Below are 20,520 nucleotides of genomic sequence, written 5' to 3' on the forward strand. Positions count from 1 at the left end.
GAAAGCAAACTATAAACACACTGATGAGATAATAGTGAGCTTGAACTTGATTTGGAGGTGAAACAATTTGTCCTTGAAGTCCTTTTTTTTCTGTTTGGGGAGACAGGGTCTCCCTGTGTGTTGCCCAGGCTGGAGTGCAGTAAGTAGCTTCATCATAGCTCACTGTAGCCTTGAACTCCTGGGCTCAAGTGATCCTCCTGCCTCAGCCTCCTGTGTGGCAGGGACTTCAGTTGTGGTGCAACCACACACAGCTAGTCTGGGGATCTCACTCTTCCTCAGGTTGGTCTTCAACTCCTGGCTTGAAGCAGTCGTCCTGACTTGACTACCCAGAGTGCTAGGATTATAGGCATGAGCCACCGCGCCTGCAAAAGTCCTCTTTTAAAAGGAAAACATGCTTCAGACCCCTACCTCTTTCTTCAGGAAAATCAGTATTAAGTAGTCACCACTGTGGGAGGAATTGTGAAGGAAATGTAAGGGGAAGTTTGGAAGGGAAAGAAGATAACTGGAATTTACATTCTGAGGGGGATGGAAGTGGGAGTAAGAAAATAAACAACAGTCAAAGGTATAAAACAAACAAAAACGGTTCAAAGGATAATTAAAAAAGCAGACATACATATAGGCAATCAGGAATGTTGCTAATACATATTGGTCAGGGTAATAGTTAATTGCATCTCCACTGGACAAGCTTAATTTCCATTTTTATCATTTTCTATTACAAGTTACAAAGTTGTGAAATAGCTCCATGACCATGCAAGACATATAGATAGCCCAGAAGAGTGAGTGAGACAAAACACCAAGTAATTTTTATTTTTTGCCATTTCATAGTCTCACAATTTTCTCGATTTTATGCAAACTATTTTGATAGATACATGCACATTTTCCTGGGAAGCTCATCCATAACTTTTACCATGTGTTCAAAAGAGTTGGTGTGCCAAAAAAGGGCTAAAAACCATTGTTCTAGTCACAACCGACTATTCAGTGGTCCCCAAACACTTAATGGCCTGTGTCTTTGCCTTGATTGAGCCTTCTCATCTAAATTGTCTTATAAAGGCCTACTCACTTTTCAAGGCCCAACTGAAATGGATCTCAGTCTTTCAAAGCCTTCCACCACCTTGTCTTCTCTAATTGCCTCTTCATCTGCTTTCCCTAAGTACCTTTATTAATGCACTCACTATCCCATGTTTACCACTTATTGTTTGCTGGCTCTGTTCTACATTTAGATTTTCAACTTTCTGAGGACAAGAACTAGAGCCCTGCAAAAGAAAATGACTTATTTTAGAATGTAAGCCCTCACATTACCTTTTCTTTGGCAACCAAAACTCAACTTTACCCATGGCCTACTGCTTTTCTGCTTACTGCTTTTCTTTGCACCTGTACTTGGGCAAGGTCACCTACAAAAGTGGAGCGTGCCCTAAACCTTCCAGCACCTGGCACTCTACGCCCCCACTCTCTCGAAACTGCCAGTAGACTTATCATGTGCGCTTAGAGAACCAGGCCAAGCCAACTGATGGGTTCCTGGGAAGAGGGGGATGGTGAGAGAGGGACTGCAGGTAAAAGGACTGAGAGGACTTTAGACTTCACCCAGCCTGAGCAACCCTGTAGGCCACTGGTAACTTACTCTGTTTGATTTCCATAGTACAGGGTCAGAGACTGCTACCCAGTTTTTGTTGTTGTTGTTTTTTTTTTTTTCATAGCCACTGTTACTTATTCGGTGGACCTTTTAAGGAAAAAACATTTAGTGGAAAAAAGACATTTGTTCATTGGTAATTCCATTATGATTATGCTTTATAAATCTCAGTTATTATGATTATGTAGTGTTTGTCATTTTTGCAGTTCTGAGAAAAAGGCAAGGCGTTTATTTTCTAAAGCATTTTGATAAATTTTACATAGATACTTACAAGAAGATTACGATTTCGGCTGGAACGTGCACCCGGTGAAACTGCACTGATAGACCGTACTGGCAGAATGTTGAAGATGGAACCTTTAGCTACAGTTGAATCTTTGGAACAGTATCTCTTGAAAATGGTGAGCTTCTGGCAGTGGCATGGTGAAATAAGCATTCTTAGCTGTGGTTTAACCCTTTAAAACAATAGTTTGGGAAATGTGTACCTAGAGTTATGGTAATACAGTTTGACCCACTAATTGTATTTTTAGGAATGTAATTTTAAGAAAATAATCTTATGTATACCATAAATACTTTCTACATAAAGATGTTTATTATAGTTCTTTTTAATACTGAAATAGTGAACATAACCTTAATTCCAGTCAATAAGGGAATGCCAAGTAATTATTCATATTTAAAATTTTTTAAAATTTATTTTTAGTTCACAAGTTATGTTTATATATGATAATTATTTCTGTTAACTTGAATCTTATATAGCTATTAAAATGTATAAATGATAATAGGAAAATGTTCTTACTGTGATTAAGACTTTGTTCTATTCTATCCATTGAAATAATAGACTGGCCGGGCGCTGTGGCTCACGCCTGTAATCCTAGCTCTTGGGAGGCCGAGGCGGGCGGATTGCTCAAGGTCAGGAGTTCAAAACCAGCCTGAGCAAGAGCGAGACCCCGTCTCTACTATAAAATAGAAATAAATTAATTGGCCAACTGATATATATATAAAAAAAAAAAATTAGCCGGGCATGGTGGCGCATGCCTGTAGTCCCAGCTACTCGGGAGGCTGAGGCAGAAGGATCACTCGAGCCCAGGAGTTTGAGGTTGCTGTGAGCGAGGCTGACGCCACGGCACTCACTCTAGCCTGGGCAACAAAGCGAGACTCTGTCTCAAAAAAAAAAAAGAAATAATAGACTGAAGGAATACTCTCATTTTTTTTTTTTTTTCTTTTGAGACAGAGTCTCATTCTGTCACCCTGGGTAGAGTGCTGTGGTGTCATCCTAGCTCACAGCAACCTCAAACTCCTGGGCTCAAGTGATCCTCCTGCCTCAGCCTTCCAAGTAGCTGGAACTACAGGGGCATGCCACCATGCCTGGCTTTTTTTGTTCTGTTTTTAGTAGAGACGGGGTCTGACTGTTAGGCTGGTCTAGAACTCCTGACCTCAAGCCTTCTGCCTTAGCCTCCCAGAGTGCTAGGATTACAGGTGTGAGCCACCATGCCCAGCCAGAAATACTCTGATATTAATAGTGAGGTGCTTTAGTTGTAGGACTTTTTTCAAATATTTTTAAATGAGCATTTGTTATAATAAAACAATTCACATTAAGGTATAGGAAAAAAGTGGGTAATGTGTTTGAAAATAACATTATTAAGGTGATTGAATGTCTCCCATGTTTTCTTTGATTTAGGTAGCAAAGCAGTGGTATGATTTTGACCGATCTTCATTTGTTTTTGTTCGAAAATTAAGAGAAGGCCAAAATTTTATATTTCGGCACCAGCATGATTTTGATGAAAATGGAATCATTTACTGGATTGGGACAAATGCAAAGTAAGTCATTCTATTTAAGCTAGAGTGACAGTATTCATCTGGAAAAAGAATTCTGTAAAGCAGAATGAAATTATTAACCATTCTTTAGGTATCCTATTGTTTAAGGAATTTTATTTTACAGGTTAAATTTAAGATTATCCAAATTACTTTTTATGAGGAAAATATAAATTGCTAATTCTAGAATTTTATTGAAATATAATTTTATATTTAAAAGTTAATACAGATAAATACAATTAACATTGTTAATTTTTCTTTATTTTTGTATAGAACTGCATATGAATGGGTAAATCCAGCTGCTTATGGACTTGTAGTAGTAACGTCCTCAGAAGGAAGAAATCTACCTTATGGCCGCTTAGAAGACATACTAAGTCGTGATAATTCAGCTCTAAATTGTCATAGCAATGATGATAAGAACGCTTGGTTTGCCATAGATCTCGGTCTCTGGGTGATACCATCAGCATATACACTTCGACATGCTCGAGGTTATGGAAGGTCTGCACTGAGAAATTGGGTTTTCCAGGTATCCAAAGATGGACAGAACTGGACTTCTTTGTATACCCATGTTGATGACTGCAGTCTCAATGAACCAGGGTTAGTTGAGGAGTCTTTGCAAATTGGAAAACTCAGTAAAGAGCTTTCTTTATTTTTATAATTGTATACTTTAGAGCTCTCTTCTTTGTGAAATAGTGAAGCAAGGTTTTCATTATAAAAACAAATCACTTGATATTCTGGGCATTAAAACTTGTAAATACTGACTTCACCAAAACTTTGTCAAAAACTTTAGAGTACATATTAGTAGAAGCTGACCTGAATATTTATTTTGCATTTGATCTTAGTCAAAAGGCCAAGAAGTGATTAGTATTAATACTTATGTTAAAAATTAATATATAGCTATATATATGTGTATAATACACTAGGGGAAACAAAAAATGGAATTAGTTTTTTATAAACTCTCTATATAGTTACATAATATATGTGAATGTTCAACAAATGAACTGGCTATTGCTATTTATAGAATTATTGCTGACTTAAAATTTTCTTATTTTTATGTATCTCCTTAAATTTTATGTATTTATCATGTATTATTTTTTTAAAAATAGGTCAGTAATTATATTTCTTAAAAAATTAGCTGTTTTCATTGTATGTTGTGGCACATTTCAAGGGGTAGTATATACTGAAACTGTTTTCTGCATTTGATATATTATGAAAAGAACATTAGGATTAATAGGTAATCAACCTTTTCAAACTTTAAAGTTGACATTTTAATCTTATTTAAAACTTTGCAAGAATTATAACAAATTGACTTTTTTTTACTATAAAAGCATATCTTTTACTCTTTGTAAACTTTGTCTTTATATTAATCATAAATTATTTAATGTTATGAGTCAATTTAATAGCATACATGTAAACATTTTATTTTTACCTTGTTTTCTTAAGTACTTTTTTCCTTCATTGATTTCTTGATTCTTAAAATGAACTGTTGAGCGAATATGAAAGTTTATTTTTTTCTACAGTTCTGTATTATGTAAAAGATCTTTCCTATCTTGAATATTTTTTTCATTTATTTTAAACATTACTCATTTTTTCTCTAACACATTTACAGGTCAACTGCCACCTGGCCTCTTGATCCACCAAAGGATGAGAAACAAGGATGGCGACATGTGAGAATTAAACAGATGGGGAAGAATGCTAGTGGACAGACACACTACCTCTCACTATCTGGATTTGAACTTTATGGCACTGTAAATGGAGTATGTGAAGATCAGCTAGGTAAAGAGATGAGACATTTTTCTAACTAACTAAAATAATTATATTTATAAAAAATGATTTGGTTTATATTTCTCTAATTTCCACCTGACAGGGAAGGCAGCTAAGGAAGCAGAAGCGAATCTTAGACGACAGAGACGTCTAGTACGCTCCCAGGTTCTGAAATACATGGTTCCAGGAGCTCGTGTTATCAGAGGCCTTGACTGGAAATGGCGAGATCAGGATGGCAGCCCACAGGGAGAAGGCACTGTCACAGGAGAACTGCATAATGGTGAGTAGGTGCTTAGCACTTGTAATGTAGAAATAAGGTACTTAGGAGTTTTTTCTTTTATCTTGGGATAATTTATAAATTGTATAAATGTACCAACACTATTTAGAAGAACTGATAGTGATTTCACATGAAAAATGGGAAAAACATTAAGAAATTAGGGAAAATTTTAGGTTATTAGGTTCTGACTAGAAACTTACTGATAATATTTTGAAGTGATTATCAAGCTTAATGTAAGTTGAGTATCCTCAAGACATGTTTTCTTTTTCCCTAGTTTATTGTCAAGTTTACTTTGGGTTTTAATTTCTTATGCTTTTCTTGTTAGTCTTACAGGAACCAGGCAATAATTTTTTACTGTATTATAAGTCATGCAGAAGAAAAAGGATTAACCTTTTTATTTCTTATTTTTCAGTAAAGCTTGAAACAGATACAGCCCCTTTATTTGTTAGTATATTATCATTATCTCACAATACTTTTTTGGAGAGTTTAAACTTTTATGTTTTGTAAGGGTTATTGTCTAAATCAGCTTCCTTTGATGCTATAGATTTTAGAAAAATCCTTACCCACTTAATAAATTGCTGTTAACTCCAAAGCAACTATAGTGACTGATTTTTTCATTACAACTATAAGGCTGACTTATTAGCAGATAATTTACATATATGGTAGTGGGTCTGTTTGTATCAGTTTTGACTAGCATTAAAAAAAAGATTGTTCATATGCTCAACTTAATACCAAATATCTAAAGAGCTATAGTAAAAGTGAGAATGCTTAGGAGAATGACTAGCATTTAATCTCTTAATATATTCATGCTTTATGTGCTAAAGCCTTTATTTATTTAAATAAACCATTTGATTTTATTGCTTTTAAGATTCTGTTCCTGGAATTACCACAGTACAAAATGCATTTCTTTTTTAAAAAATATTTACTTTTGTTGTTGTTGTTCTGAGGCAGAGTTTTGCTCTATTTCCCAGTCCAGAGTGCAGGAGTGTCATCATAGCTCACTACAACCTCAAACTCTTGGGCTCAAGTGATCCTCTTGACTCAGCCTCCTGAGTAGCTGGGAATACCTGTGCCACCACACCTGGCTAGTTTTTCTATTTTTTGTAGAGATGGAATCTCGCTCTTGCTCAGGCTCATCTCCAACTCCTGGCCTCAAGCAATCATCCCATTTCAGCCTCTCAAAGTGCTAGGATTATAGGCATGAGCCACCATGCCTGGCCCCCAAATGCATTTCTATAGCATCATATCCTAATTGTAAATCATTGTAATCAAAGCAGCTTTACAATGACCCAAAATTCATAAATGCCAATAATAGTTTAGATGACAGTAGTACCATTCAGCTCAGGGGTTTCAAATTTTCTTGTATTTAGGCATCTTGATGATACTTACTAATAAGCTAATATGCTATCTTTTGTAATCGTTTTGGCCTTCAAGTATATGACTTGATAGGAGGCTAGTTAGGAACATGTGAATATAGTTCATTTTTCTCTGGATGGAGTCAACTGAAGTAACTGTATAGGAAAATTAATATCTTATTTTCAGAATTCAGCATTCTTCAAGAAGGGCCTATTTTTGCTGATCTGACAAATGTAGAGATTGAGTTTTGGCTGACCAACATGGCTATTCCTGTTGACAAGCCTTTATGTCAGGTAGGGTCCTTAGCTTTCAAATACCTAACCCAACTATTTTTTTTTTTTTTTAAAGTTTTAATTATTTTTTTTATTTTGGCATATTATGGGGGTACAGATTTTAAGATTTCAATAAATGCCCATTTCCCCCCCTCCCCCCAAAAGTCTGAGTCTCCATCATGACCATCCCCCAGATGGTGCACATCTCACTCACTATGTATGTATATACCTGCCCCCCTCCCCCCTCCCACCTGCCCAACACCCTATTACTGTAGCACCTATGTGTCCACTTAGGTGCTACTCAGTTAATACCAGTTTGCTGGAGAATATATCTGGTGCTTGTTTTTCCATTCTTGGGACACCTCACCCAGCAGTATGGGCTCCAGCTCTAACCAGGAAAATATAAGATGTGCTATATCACCATTGTTTCTTAGAGCTGAATAGTACTCCATGGTGTACATATACCACATTTTATTAATCCACTCTTGGATCGATGGGCACTTGGGCTGGCTCCACAGCCTTGCAATTATGAATTGTGCTGCTATAAACATTCGAGTGCAGGTGTCCTTTTTGTAGAGTGTCACTGGATCATTTAGGTAGATGCCCAGCAATGGGATTGCTGGATCAAATGGTAGATTAACTTGTATCGCTTTAAGGTATCTCCATATTGCTTTCCACAGAGGTTGAACTAGTTTGCAGCCAACTATTTTTAATAATGCCTCATCTTAACAAACTCTGTATCTTTTAGGCATATAAGTTGGGAGTTTTGTACCTATACACTTATGTGTACTATGTGTGTACCCTTTCTTAGTTCCACCAGAAGCATTTAGATAATAGTTTAAAAGACATTTTGAAGCCTAATATAAATGATTTACATTTTTTAGTATTTTTCCACATTTTATCAATTACATTTGTTTCCCTTCCAAAAAGTCTGTGTATTGATAGGAATATCCATTTATTCTCCAAATATTGAGTGCCTGCTATGTAAAGCTACTTCATTAGAATTCACATGTTCAGTATGATCCCCTGCCTTCTGGGTGAAACAAATAAATATACAATTGCAAATCTTGGTAAGTGCTGTGAAATAAATTATCAGTATGTTTTTGGGACCATTAAGACAACACAGAAGTCATTTTTATTTGGGTTTGGAATCTGTTTTTATTTATTTATTTATTTATTTATTTATTTATTTATTTATTTACTTACTTACTTACTTACTTACTTACTTACTTACTTACTTAGAGACAGAGTCTCACTTTGTTGCCCAGGCTAGAGTGAGTGCCGTGGCATCAGCCTAGCTCACAGCAACCTCAAACTCCTGGGCTCAAGCGATTCACCTGCCTCAGCCTCCTGAGTAGCTGGGACTACAGGCATGCACCACCATGCCCGGCTAATTTTTTTTGTATATATATTTTTAGTTGGCCAATTGATTTGTTTCTATTTATAGTAGAGACGGGGTGTCGCTCTTGATCAGGCTGGTTTCAGACTCCTGACTTCGAGCAATCCTCCCACCTCGGCTTCCCAGAGTGCTAGGATTACAGGTGTGAGCCACTATGCCCGGCCTGGAATCTGTTTTTAAACATTTCCTTTTCTCACACAATTCTGTGTGGCAGGAGAGAGAGTTAAATGTTGGTTTTTCAGAGGTTATTTCAGCATACAGAAAAAATTAAGGCAATTGAAAGCTCATATAAGCTACTTACGTAGATTTGGGGCAGTCACTTTTCCTTTCAAAGAACTCATGCAGATAACCCCCACAGGTAATTCAGTATTATTTATATGCCTTTGAGTTTCATCATAAACATATATGAACTTGGTATGTGTGTGGGTTGGGTGACTGACTGGGTGTGTGGGTAGATGGGTGGCTGCCAGCCCTTGTGCCCTGTGCATGTGTGGGTTAAGAACTTTTAAATTCTATAAAGGCTTCTTGTACTTAAAAAATAATAAATGTTTTTCATGTGTTATGTTTTTCCCTGAAATAGTTAGCTTATAGCACTAAAATAAGATTGTAAATTTTTTATTAATTTCCTTTCTTATAGGCAGTTAATTTTCTGCTTTGGAAGTTAATTACCTCTTTTCAAAAAGAATGACTATCATTTTCTGAGTATAAGTAAATATATAGATTGAATATCATTATGCTGATTAGTTCTTTATATGTTATTAGCTTTAGCAAATAGGTTCTAACAAAAGAGCTCAGCATGCTCTTTAAATTTTATTAGAATTTTCTGTGCTTGTTTAAATTTATTAAATGTAATCATAAGAGAATCAAAGAACCACTGAACTTTGAGAACACAACCGAAATGCTAACTTAGTGCTTTATTTGAGCTAGTGACCTAAAATTTATATAGTAATATATGAATATTTTGTTTGTCATTTAGTGGGTTTAGCCCAAACTTGGAAATTAATGGTAAGCTGGCACTTTTTTGACTACATAATTATATTTAGCAATTTAAAAACTTTTACTTAGATTTCAGATACTTGCTGAAGTGGCAGTATTTTGCCATTTGTATCAGTCTTTTTCATTTTTTTAAACAATTCTTCCATTTAAAAAATAACCCAATAGATTAAACATGACCCTTACGTTGATTTTATACATCACTAGATAGAACAGTTCAGAAATAAGGGAAATAAAAGGAATTTTAAATATTTCCCATAAACCTTGTATACAGTACATATTCCTTTTCCTTGACATAATTTTATCATGAGAGTTAAATACTACAGGCTTTCAGATAGCTAGTCTAATAAAGTCAAATAATGTTTCAGTTGATTAGAGTCCAACAATTTACATTTTAATTGGCAGACCTTAAATGACTGTAGCAATTCAGAGAAGTGCAGCACTGATGAAAAGCTGATCCCATATTGTGGAGCTACTGTCTGACACGCTCCTATCTGCTTTCTGCTGGGTCTCACAAACTCCTGTCCCTTTCCAGGCTGGATTGATGTCACCTGGGATGCTGGTGGCTCAAACTCTTACCGTATGGGCGCAGAAGGAAAATTTGACCTCAAGCTTGCACCAGGGTACGACCCTGATACAGTGGCATCACCCAAACCTGTTTCATCCACTGTTTCAGGCACAACGCAATCATGGAGCAGCTTGGTGAAAAACAACTGTCCAGACAAGACATCTGCTGCTGCAGGCTCCTCAAGTAGAAAAGGAAGCAGCAGTTCTGTGTGTAGCGTGGCCAGTAGCAGCGACATCAGCTTGGGTTCGACCAAAACGGAACGGAGATCAGAAATTGTAATGGAACACAGTATAGTTTCAGGAGCTGATGTCCATGAACCAGTTGTTGTTCTTTCATCTGCTGAAAACGTCCCTCAAACAGAAGTAGGGTCATCTTCCAGTGCAAGCACCAGCACCTTAACAGCGGAAACGGGAAGTGAAAATGCTGAAAGGAAGTTAGGCCCTGATAGTTCTGTTCGTACTCCTGGGGAGTCTAGTGCAATATCCATGGGAATTGTTAGTGTAAGCTCTCCTGATGTTAGTTCAGTATCTGAATTAACTAATAAAGAAGCAGCTTCACAACGACCCCTTAGCTCTTCAGCAAGTAACAGACTGTCAGTGAGTTCTTTGTTGGCTGCTGGGGCCCCTATGAGCTCTAGTGCAAGTGTGCCTAACCTGTCCTCAAGAGAAACTTCTAGCTTGGAGAGTTTTGTAAGGAGAGTGGCAAACATAGCACGGACTAATGCCACGAACAACATGAATCTAAGCCGAAGCAGCAGTGATAACAACACTAATACTTTGGGGAGGAATGTGATGAGCACAGCAAGTAAGTGAGCTTTTCCTTATGGAACCCAATGCTTTTTCCACTCTGAGGGATGCAAAGTAGGGTCTCTTGTTCAGTGTGTTCTGGCGGCAGTCTTTAACTAGATCATTAAACAAATATAGATAACAGCTACATCAAATTTAGCACGTCAGGAATATGAACTTCTATGGAATCATAATATTTTAAGAATTCAGATCAGGTATGATAACCTCATTTTAAAAGGATAAAATAATAATACTTCTATTTTCTACTCCTTTATGATAAATCGTTAAGCAAAGTTGTGTGAGGAAATAGATAACTATTAAATATTATTGATAGTCCATTCAATCCAAAACTGGTATATTTTTTACTTAGGCTCTACGTTGATTTTAGCTTCAGAAAATTCTAATTTAAGCTACTAACAGGTTGAAGTAATTCCTTTGGAAAGTATGTTGAGAATTATTTCATTGCTTGTTTGACTTTTTTAAAAAGCTAGGCTTAATATTTTGAAAAATAATAGTGCTATAAAAATAAGAAATTTTAGTTGGATTTCAGTTGGGTTCCCAAAGTTGTTGCTTTTCAGCCTTTCTATTTTTAATGTGTTTCATGACCTCACTCTTTAAAAAATATAAAACTTGTTTTTGCTAAGGTTCCTACAATGGCACCCATTTGTACTGATTTGCTTCATTTTTATCTTTAGCTTCTCCTCTTATGGGTGCTCAGAGTTTCCCTAATTTGACCACACCTGGTACAACATCAACAGTGACTATGTCAACATCCAGTGTTACTAGCAGCAGCAATGTAGCTACAGCAACAACAGTTTTATCAGTTGGTCAGTCATTAAGTAATACTTTAACCACCAGCCTCACATCAACCTCCAGTGAGAGTGACACAGGTCAGGAAGCAGAATATTCTTTATATGGTAAGTTACGACTTAAATTAAAATGTATATTTATTTATTTAATTTGAGACAGAGTCTCCCTCTGTCACCTGGGCTAGAATGCTGTGGTGTCATCCTAGCTCACAACAACCGCAAACTCCTTGGCTCAAGTGATTCTCCTGCCTCACCCTCCTGAGTAGCTGGGACTACAGCTGAGTAGCTGGGACTACAGCCGCATGCCACCATGCCCTGCTAACTTTTCTATTTTCAGTAGAGACAGGGTTTTTTTTTTTTTTTTTTAAGGCAGAGTCTCACTTTGTTACCCAGGCTAGAGTGAGTGCCATGGCGTCAGCCTAGCTCACAGCAACCTCAAACTCCAGGGCTCGAGCAATCCTGCTGCCTCAGCCTCCCGAGTAGCTCCTGGGACTACAGGCATGTGCCACCATGCCCGGCTAATTTTTTCTATATATATTAGTTGGCCAATTAATTTCTTTCTGTTTATAGTAGAGACGAGGTCTCACTCTTGCTCAGGCTGGTTTCGAACTCCTGACCTTGAGCAATCCACCTGCCTCAGCCTCCCAGAGTGCTAGGATTACAGGCATGAGCCACCGTGCCCGGCCTAGAGACAGGGTTTTGCTTTTACTCAGGCTGGTCTCAAACTCCTGAGCTCAAGCTGTCCTCCGCCTTGTCCTCCCAGAGTGTTAGGATTACAGGCATGAGCCACTGAACCAGGCCTAAAACATTTAGATAATTATATAATGATGCTTTTATTATATATTCTCCTGGGATATTTCTAACTTTTGTTTATAAAGAATTATTCTCTCTAACAAATGTAGAATCTTCATATAATATGAAAAATGTTAGTGATATGAGAGACTATTAAAAATGATCTGATTATAAACAAAGCAGACATTTAGCTGTATGTCATCTTTTTTTGCCTTTTGTGACTAATGAAGTTGTGGTTTTTTTTTTTTTTGTGAGACAAAGTCTTACTCTGTTGCCCCTGCTAGGATGCTGTAACGTTAGCCTAGCTCACAGCAACCTCAAACTCCTGGGCTCAAGCAATCCTCCTGCCTCAGCCTCCTGAGTAGCTGGGACTACAGGCGTGTGCTGCCATGCCTGGCTAATTTTATATATATATTTTTTTAGATGTCCAGCCAATTTCTTTCTATTTTTTATTAGAGATGGGGTCTTGCTGTTGCTCAGGCTGGTCTTGAACTCCTGAGCTCAAACTATCCACCCTCCTCGGCCTCCCAGAGTGCTAGGATTACAGGCGTGAGCCACCACGCGCAGCCGACTAATGAAGTTTTAATGGAAGAACCACAGGAACAAAGATTTTTGATACTTTTATCAATAATAGAAGAAATATAGTAGATTAATAAACTTTATAATGTGACATTCCTTGAACACTATTAATTAAGGTCTTTTGGAAGTAATTTCTTGATTAGGTAAACATTTGAATTTTGCAGATTAAATTTTGCTTAGAAAGTTCAGTAGTTACATCGTCATGGCTTTCATACTGTTGTCAGGGGAAAAAACCATTTGATTCAATTGAAATACGGTATGTTTATAGTCCTCTTATTTTATCCTATTAGAAAAGTAATATTCTTTATATAAACTATAAGAAAATTAAAATCTTCTAATCTCTACCTACCAGATCATTTGATGTATGTTTTTTATTTTTTTTATTTTTATATATCTTTTTATTTATTTTTATTTTTTTAGACAGGGTCTCACTCTGTCACCCAGGCTAGAGTGCAGTGGCATCATCAAAGCTCACTGCTACCTCAAACTCCTGGCTGTGCTGGAGCAATCTTACTGCCTCAGCCTCCCGAGTAGCTGGGACTATAGGCATGCACCCCCATGCCTAGTTAATTTTTCTATTTTTTTGTAGAGATGGGGTCTTGTTCTTGCTCAGGCTGGTCTCAAACTCCTGACCTCAAGTGATCTTTCTGCCTTGGCCTCCAGAAGTGCTAGGATTATAGACATGAGCCACAATGCCTGGCCTGTTTTTGTTCTTTACAAAAAGGAGATTATATCCTTTTCAGCCAGCTCTTTTTAGTCAGTACATTGTGAAAATATTTTCACATTATTGGATGGGTTTCTAGGACATTTTAAATGGCTGCTAAATATTTCACTCACTGTGTTGCTGAGGCTGGTCTCAAACTCCTGGCTTCAAGTGATCCTCCTGTCTCAACCTCCCAAAGTGCTGGGACTGTATCTAGCCTGTTTATTCATTAACTGCCTATCTCCCTGTAGGCTCCATGGGGACTCAGTCCATGGCTTTTTTGTTTATAGCTATATGTACCTAGTGCCTAACACAGTTCTTGGCACAAAGTGTATGCTTAATAGATATTTGTTGGCAGAATGAATGACACCATAGTGTTCTCTTTCCAGCATTTTGTGCTTCATGTAACTTGTTCAGATAAGGATGATAGGGTTGTTGTTTTTGTTGTTTTTAGCATAGCTCACATAGTTTATCTTTTTTATTATGATTTTATAGATTCAAATTTAGTTTATGGTAATCCATTATCCCTTGTTTTCTGCCATGCTTATGACTGTTTTGCATTTTTACTCATCTTATGTGGTGGTGGAAGAAGTGTTGCATCAGTAAGTGTGGTCTTTTTACTTGTCCCCTTTTTTTTGTTTGGAGAAGAGGCACAGAAATTTAATTCGTTCTTGTGGGAGAATCACAGAGTGATTGCCTCTATACTTGTCTGTTTTGAATTTTACCTTTGTTTTATAAAGCCCATAATGCAAAGTTACTTTGCTGTGTTTTTTTTTTTTAGTAATGTTGACAATAAGGTTGTTGGTTTTATTTTATAGATTTCCTTGATAGCTGCCGTGCCAGTACTCTCTTGGCTGAGCTAGATGATGATGAGGACTTGCCTGAGCCAGATGAGGAAGACGATGAAAATGAAGATGACAATCAGGAGGACCAAGAATACGAGGAGGTTATGGTAGAGAGAGTGCCCCATTCTCTTCACTAAGATAGGATGTTAATAATTGAATTGAAGAGAGGAAAAGCTAAGTCATAATTAAACTTCAAAGGAAGGAAAATAGCACCAGTATGAAAAATGTGGTTAATTAAGAAAATCACTTTTAATCTGGTCATTTATGATTGTCTATTAAAAGAAAATGTTTATATTTGAAAATATAAATGTCACATGCTGATGTTTCAACAGGTTTTAAAGTATGTGAAATTAGAGACAGCTACACTATCTTAAAGAATATAATTTTCAGTGGCTGGGCACAGTGGCTCATGCCTATAATCCTAGCACTCTGTGAGGCCAAGGCAGGAAGATTGCTTGAAGTCAGGAGTTTGAGACCAGCCTGAGCAAGAGCGAGACCCTGCCTCTACAAAAAATAGAAAAATAAGCCAAGCATGGTGGTGTGTGCCTGTAGTCCCAGCTATCTGGGAGGCTGAGGCAGAAGGATCGATCACTTGAGCCTGACCAGGAGTTTGAGGTTGCAGTGAGCTATGGTGATGCCACTTCACAATAGTTGGGGTGACAGAATAATACCCTGTCTCAAAAAAAAAGAATATAATTTTTATGATTCTTGTGAGGACATACAGTTTTACAAGCAATGTCCATCTATTATTTTCTCAGTAGTGTCACATGAAGGAATGAGGTAGAGGCATAAGGTAATAATTTGCCCTTTCCTCAGAGTTAAAAAAAAAAAAAAGAGTACCCAGGCCTGGGCACTGTGATCTCAAGCCCTCAATATTTAACCACTAGGATTTCTAATTGAAAGATGTGCTTCGAAATATCCTTTACTGTAACTTTCTGTATATTTTAAATTTCTTCTTATAAAAATGTTACTCAATTTCAAAAAATTGGGGAAAAAACAAAGGTTGAGTTTTGTTTTTTTTTTGGAGACAGAGTCTCACTCTGTTGCCTGGGCTAGAATGCCGTGGTGTCAGCCTAGCTCACAGCAACCTCAAATTCCTCGGTTCAAGCCATCCTCCTGCCTCAACCTCCCGAGTAGCTGGGACTACTGGCATGCGCCACCATGCCCGGCTAATTTTTTCTATATATTTTAGTTGACCAGTTAATTTTCTTTCTATTTTTAGTAGAGACGGGGGTCTTGCTCTTGCTCAGGCTGGTTTTGAACTCCTGACCTTGAGCGATCTGCGCACTTTGGCCTCCCAGAATGCTAGGATTATAGGCGTGAGCCACCGTGCCTGGCTAAAAGTTGAGTTTTAATGGGGTGAAAAAATCTAAAAAATGCTTTTAATATATGTTGCTAAGGAGACAAATACTACATTAACATTTTTTATGAAAGACAGTAATATAAAATACACGATGAATTTATAATTTTAGGTGGCTAATGAATATAAAGTTTTTTAGTGACACTTGTTAATATGGGCTAATTTCAGGGCAAGGCTGAATGGAAATACATGTGGGTCAAATAATTAGATATGTGTCTCTTGGCATTTTTAAATTTTAGATTCTGAGACGTCCGTCTTTGCAACGTCGAGCTGGGTCCCGCTCTGATGTAACACACCATGCCGTCACCTCGCAGCTACCACAGGTCCCTGCTGGAGCGGGGAGCCGACCTATTGGGGAGCAGGTAATATCTTCATGTTTATCTTCCATACAGAGAAGTATATGTATTCTTCTCTTTCATGATAAAGCATCAACCAAAATGCCTAAATGCCTATAAAATGTGTGGAGGGCATGGAAGGGAGGGAGCTTCCAAACAGAAAAAGAAAACTTCCCCTTCTGTGTGGGTTCCATATTCCAGATAGAATCCATGATTGCTCTGGTATAATGCATGCAGGAGTTTTATACTTTATTTTATTTATCTATTTATTTATTTTTTGAGACAGAGTCTCACTTTGTCGCCCAGGCTAGAGTGAGTGCCGTGGCGTCAGCCTAGCTCACAGCAACCTCAAACTCTTGGGCTCAAGCAATCCTACTGCCTCAGCCTCTCGAGTAGCTGGGACTACAGGCATGCGCCACCATGCCCAGCTAATTTTTTCTATATATATTAGTTGGCAAATTAATTTCTTTCTATTTATAATAGAGACGGGGTCTTGCTCTTGCTCAGGCTGGTTTCAAACTCCTGACCTTGAGCAATCTGCCCACCTCGGCTTCCCAGAGTGCTAGGATTATAGGTACGAGCCACCACGCTGGCCTGGAGTTTCATACTTTAAACACCTTTATCTTGGACTTTGGGTAACAGTAAGCATATATTGAAATGGTTAATAGGTATTATCTAAGATTTATAGTTTTAGTAGTAGAAGTGGTAGTAGTGGTAATAGTAGTCTGTCAGCTAACACTTAATGATCACTAGTGCTAGGCACAGTTCTTAATGCTTTACATGTATTAACTTAATTTTTCAACAACATTTTGAGCATATAGCCCAAATTTTTAGATGAAATGATTGCTAAAAGTAACATGTAGTTAGTATTTTTGGTTACAGGATGCAAATCCAGACATTTTTGCTCCAAATCTGTCAAATGTCAATTTGATCTATTATAAAAATTAATTTTAGTTAAGTGTTCAAACTATGAGGAGTATGTGTGTGTGCTATTTGTCCCCTAGTAATGTAAAGTAACTCCTAATCATTTTATTTTGTAAGTAATTCAGTGTGAAATGCAATTTACATTTTTAAAAACCTTATTTTGCAATAATTAGAGGTTCATAGGAAGTTGCAAAAATACTACAAGAGAGGTCTTAATGTGCCTGTTGCCTAATTTCTCCCAATGGTTAGTTTCATATCACCTAATTATAATACAGTAACATCAAAGCTAGGAAATTGACATTGGTACAATGTGTGTGAATGGTTCTTTGTCATTTTACCACGTGTAGATTTGTAGAACCACCACTGATGTAACTTACTCTTGATGAAGTGTAATCACTAAGAAATATATAGATAGATGTGTACGTGTTTATGTTAGCTCTGTGCTTAAGAAATATGGCTAAAGAAGTACATCAGCTATAAACAGCTACTTAACATGCACCTTATTTTGTAGATAGCACATCACTTTTGCAATAATGAAAATTTTCTTCTGGTAACATTTGACTGTATGTGGAATTTTAATAGGAAGAAGAAGAGTATGAAACTAAAGGAGGACGCCGGAGAACATGGGATGATGATTATGTGCTAAAGCGACAGTTTTCTGCTTTGGTTCCTGCTTTTGATCCCAGACCTGGTCGTACTAATGTCCAACAGACAACTGATCTAGAAATTCCACCCCCAGGTACAGTATGTTTTAGTTTTTTGTTTTAATTGTAATGGATACCACATAGAATAGTTATATACAGCTTATAAAGTAAGGTGCTGCTTGTGTGTACAGGTTAGAAATAAAAATATTTAGGAAAAGCAACCTATCAACCACAAGTCTTTAAAATATTACAGATTTTTTTTTTTTAATAGAAGGCATACAACTTGGGAAAAAATTACAGATTTTGAGGCCCACAGTGGCTCTTGCCTGTAATCCTAACACTTCAAGAGGCCAGAGTGGGAGGATCACTTTAGGTCAGGAGTTTGAGATCAGCCTGAGCATGAGCAAGATACTGTTTTTATAAAAAAATAGAAACATTAGCCTGCTTTGGTGGTGAGCACCTGTAGTCCCAGCTGCTCTGGTGGCTGAGGCAGGAGGATCACTGGAACCCAGGTGTTTGAAGTTGCAGTGTGCTATGATGATGCCACTGCACTCTAGCTCTGGCAACAGAGCAAGACCCTGTCTGCCTGCCCCCAAAAAGATTTTTTTCTGTAAATAAGTAAATTACCAATTTTAAAAGTTTTAATAAACACTGTGGATTTTTTGTATTTGTGCAACTTTTAAAGCAAAGCCCCATTAAAAGGTGGGAAATTTTTTACTTCTGTTTTCTTCTGTATCAAAATTGCTAAAGATTTATTACTATAGCAAAGCTGACTAGTGGTTTCAGTTATGGTCTCTGGAGTCAGTTAGTCTCAGTGACAACTTTATCCTTTATAACTCCTTTCATGGTGTGTAATAGACATCCCCCAAATATGTTCAAATCCTGACCTCTAGAACCTGTGGCTGTTCCTCATCATGACAAAAGAGACTTTGTAGATGTAATTCAGGATCTTGAGATGGAAAGATTATCCCGGATCATCAAGACTGGCCAAGTGTAATCACAGGAGTCCTTATAAGAGGGAGGTAGGGGGTGGTCAGAGAAGCAGATGTGACCAAGGGAGCCGGGTGAAGTGATGAAGGGCTGTGAACCAACGAATGTTGGCAGCCTCTAGGAGCTGGAAAAGGCAAGGAAGCAGACTCGTGGAGCCTCCTGAAGGAATGAAGCTCTGCTAATCTATTTTACACTTTTGACCTTTACGATAGTAAATTTGTGTCATTTTTAAAACACCTAGTTTGTGACAATAATTTATAGCAGCAATAGGAAAATGATACATTGGGCAAATCACCTAAACTGTGTAGGCCTGAATATGTGCCTCAGTAAATGTCAACTATTGAATCAGTATATTATTCTTAAAGAACACTTAAAGTGTTGAGTAAGTGTGGAATATACTTTTTAATTAGTAAAATGATAACCTGTGTTAAATAGGAAAGTAGGTATACTTTTATTATCGTCTTCTATGGCAAGGATGGATGTAGGCTGAATCAAGAAGTTCAAAGGTCCTTGAAAAAGGAAAACCTATTCTATAGAGTATATAATTAGGTACAAACTTTCTGTGGAGTTCTTTGGCAATATATTTCATGCTTTGTGATTAAGTATGTTTGTCATTAGTACTTTATATCAAAGAAATATTAGCTCTGTACCATTTTGTATACATAGATGGCTGCAAAATATTATTTATATTGTCAAAAAATTAGAAATGACCTCAGTTATGTCCAATAACAGGTATATGGCTCTATTAAGGTATATGGAATGTCATTCAGTAAATAAAATAATATTTTAGATAACTATCATGATATGAAGAAAAGATTCATGAGCTAATTAAAAAAAGAGTTCACCACTAAATACATTGTAAACTTAATTATATTTGTGTGTATTTGTGTTTACCTCATAATTCACTCATTCAGTGTTAGTAAAAGGTTGGCCCAGAGTGTGTGGTTTTCTCTGGATATAGAATTATTGATAATTTGTTTTCTCATTTACAAAAGCAAAATGTTTCATCAATATTCATACAGTTAGTATGTACTTTTAAACAAAAATGAGAAATCCTTATGCACATATATTCTATTCTAGTACTCTTTTAGTAACCTAGGTATAATTAACTCCCATTAAAAAAAAATGTTGAGGCCACAAGAGTTTTAAGTAGCTGACATCCTTTAGCTAATGTATGACAGAAAGGTTTAGATTTCATGTGGCCTTGTCATTTGATGCAGTGTTTTTCCTGGATTGCTTGATTTAGTATAATTGTTTTTCACATGTGTTCAAAATTTTTAGGGACACCTCATTCAGAGCTCTTGGAGGAAGTCGAATGTACTCCGTCACCTCGATTAGCCCTCACTTTGAAAGTAACAGGTCTTGGAACAACTCGTGAAGTTGAATTACCACTCACCAATTTCAGATCAACCATCTTTTATTACGTACAAAAATTGCTTCAATTGTCTTGTAATGGCAACGTGAAATCAGATAAACTTAGGCGTATTTGGGAGCCCACATATACGTAAGAGATTTTAACTTAATGTTTTAGTAGATGTTGTCATGGTATATGAATCAAGAAGCATTGTTTCCATATTTTGGATTATAGGAACAGAAAAGATTTGGTTTTTCTATTGTTTTACTCCTGTAAATAGGAGTAAACTCTTTACTCCTGAACAGGTAAGAGTTTCTGATTCCTGATGTAGCATG

At 36.9% G+C, this 20,520-nt stretch overlaps 1 protein-coding gene across 15 annotated transcripts in view; it reads left to right on the forward strand.

The window, feature by feature from the left end:
* Positions 1 to 20,520, forward strand: part of HECTD1 (HECT domain E3 ubiquitin protein ligase 1) — a 98,507-nt gene that overhangs the window by 62,598 nt on the left and 15,389 nt on the right. For 5 of the 15 annotated variants that reach the window (XM_076004116.1, XM_076004119.1, XM_012773439.3 and 2 more), the window contains 11 exons: positions 1,891 to 2,025; positions 3,303 to 3,442; positions 3,710 to 4,033; positions 5,046 to 5,212; positions 5,304 to 5,480; positions 10,033 to 10,869; positions 11,546 to 11,767; positions 14,552 to 14,685; positions 16,178 to 16,300; positions 17,780 to 17,936; positions 20,113 to 20,335. In XM_076004116.1, the coding sequence (XP_075860231.1) occupies positions 1,891 to 2,025; positions 3,303 to 3,442; positions 3,710 to 4,033; positions 5,046 to 5,212; positions 5,304 to 5,480; positions 10,033 to 10,869; positions 11,546 to 11,767; positions 14,552 to 14,685; positions 16,178 to 16,300; positions 17,780 to 17,936; positions 20,113 to 20,335 (2,639 nt within the window). The remainder of the gene's footprint in view (positions 1 to 1,890; positions 2,026 to 3,302; positions 3,443 to 3,709; positions 4,034 to 5,045; positions 5,213 to 5,303; positions 5,481 to 10,032; positions 10,870 to 11,545; positions 11,768 to 14,551; positions 14,686 to 16,177; positions 16,301 to 17,779; positions 17,937 to 20,112; positions 20,336 to 20,520) is intronic. The other 10 variants (XM_076004117.1, XM_076004121.1, XM_012773441.3 and 7 more) reach the window with 3 other exon arrangements.

This window comes from Microcebus murinus, chromosome 6 (assembly GCF_040939455.1).
Source record: "Microcebus murinus isolate Inina chromosome 6, M.murinus_Inina_mat1.0, whole genome shotgun sequence".
Lineage (NCBI taxonomy): Eukaryota > Metazoa > Chordata > Mammalia > Primates > Cheirogaleidae > Microcebus > Microcebus murinus.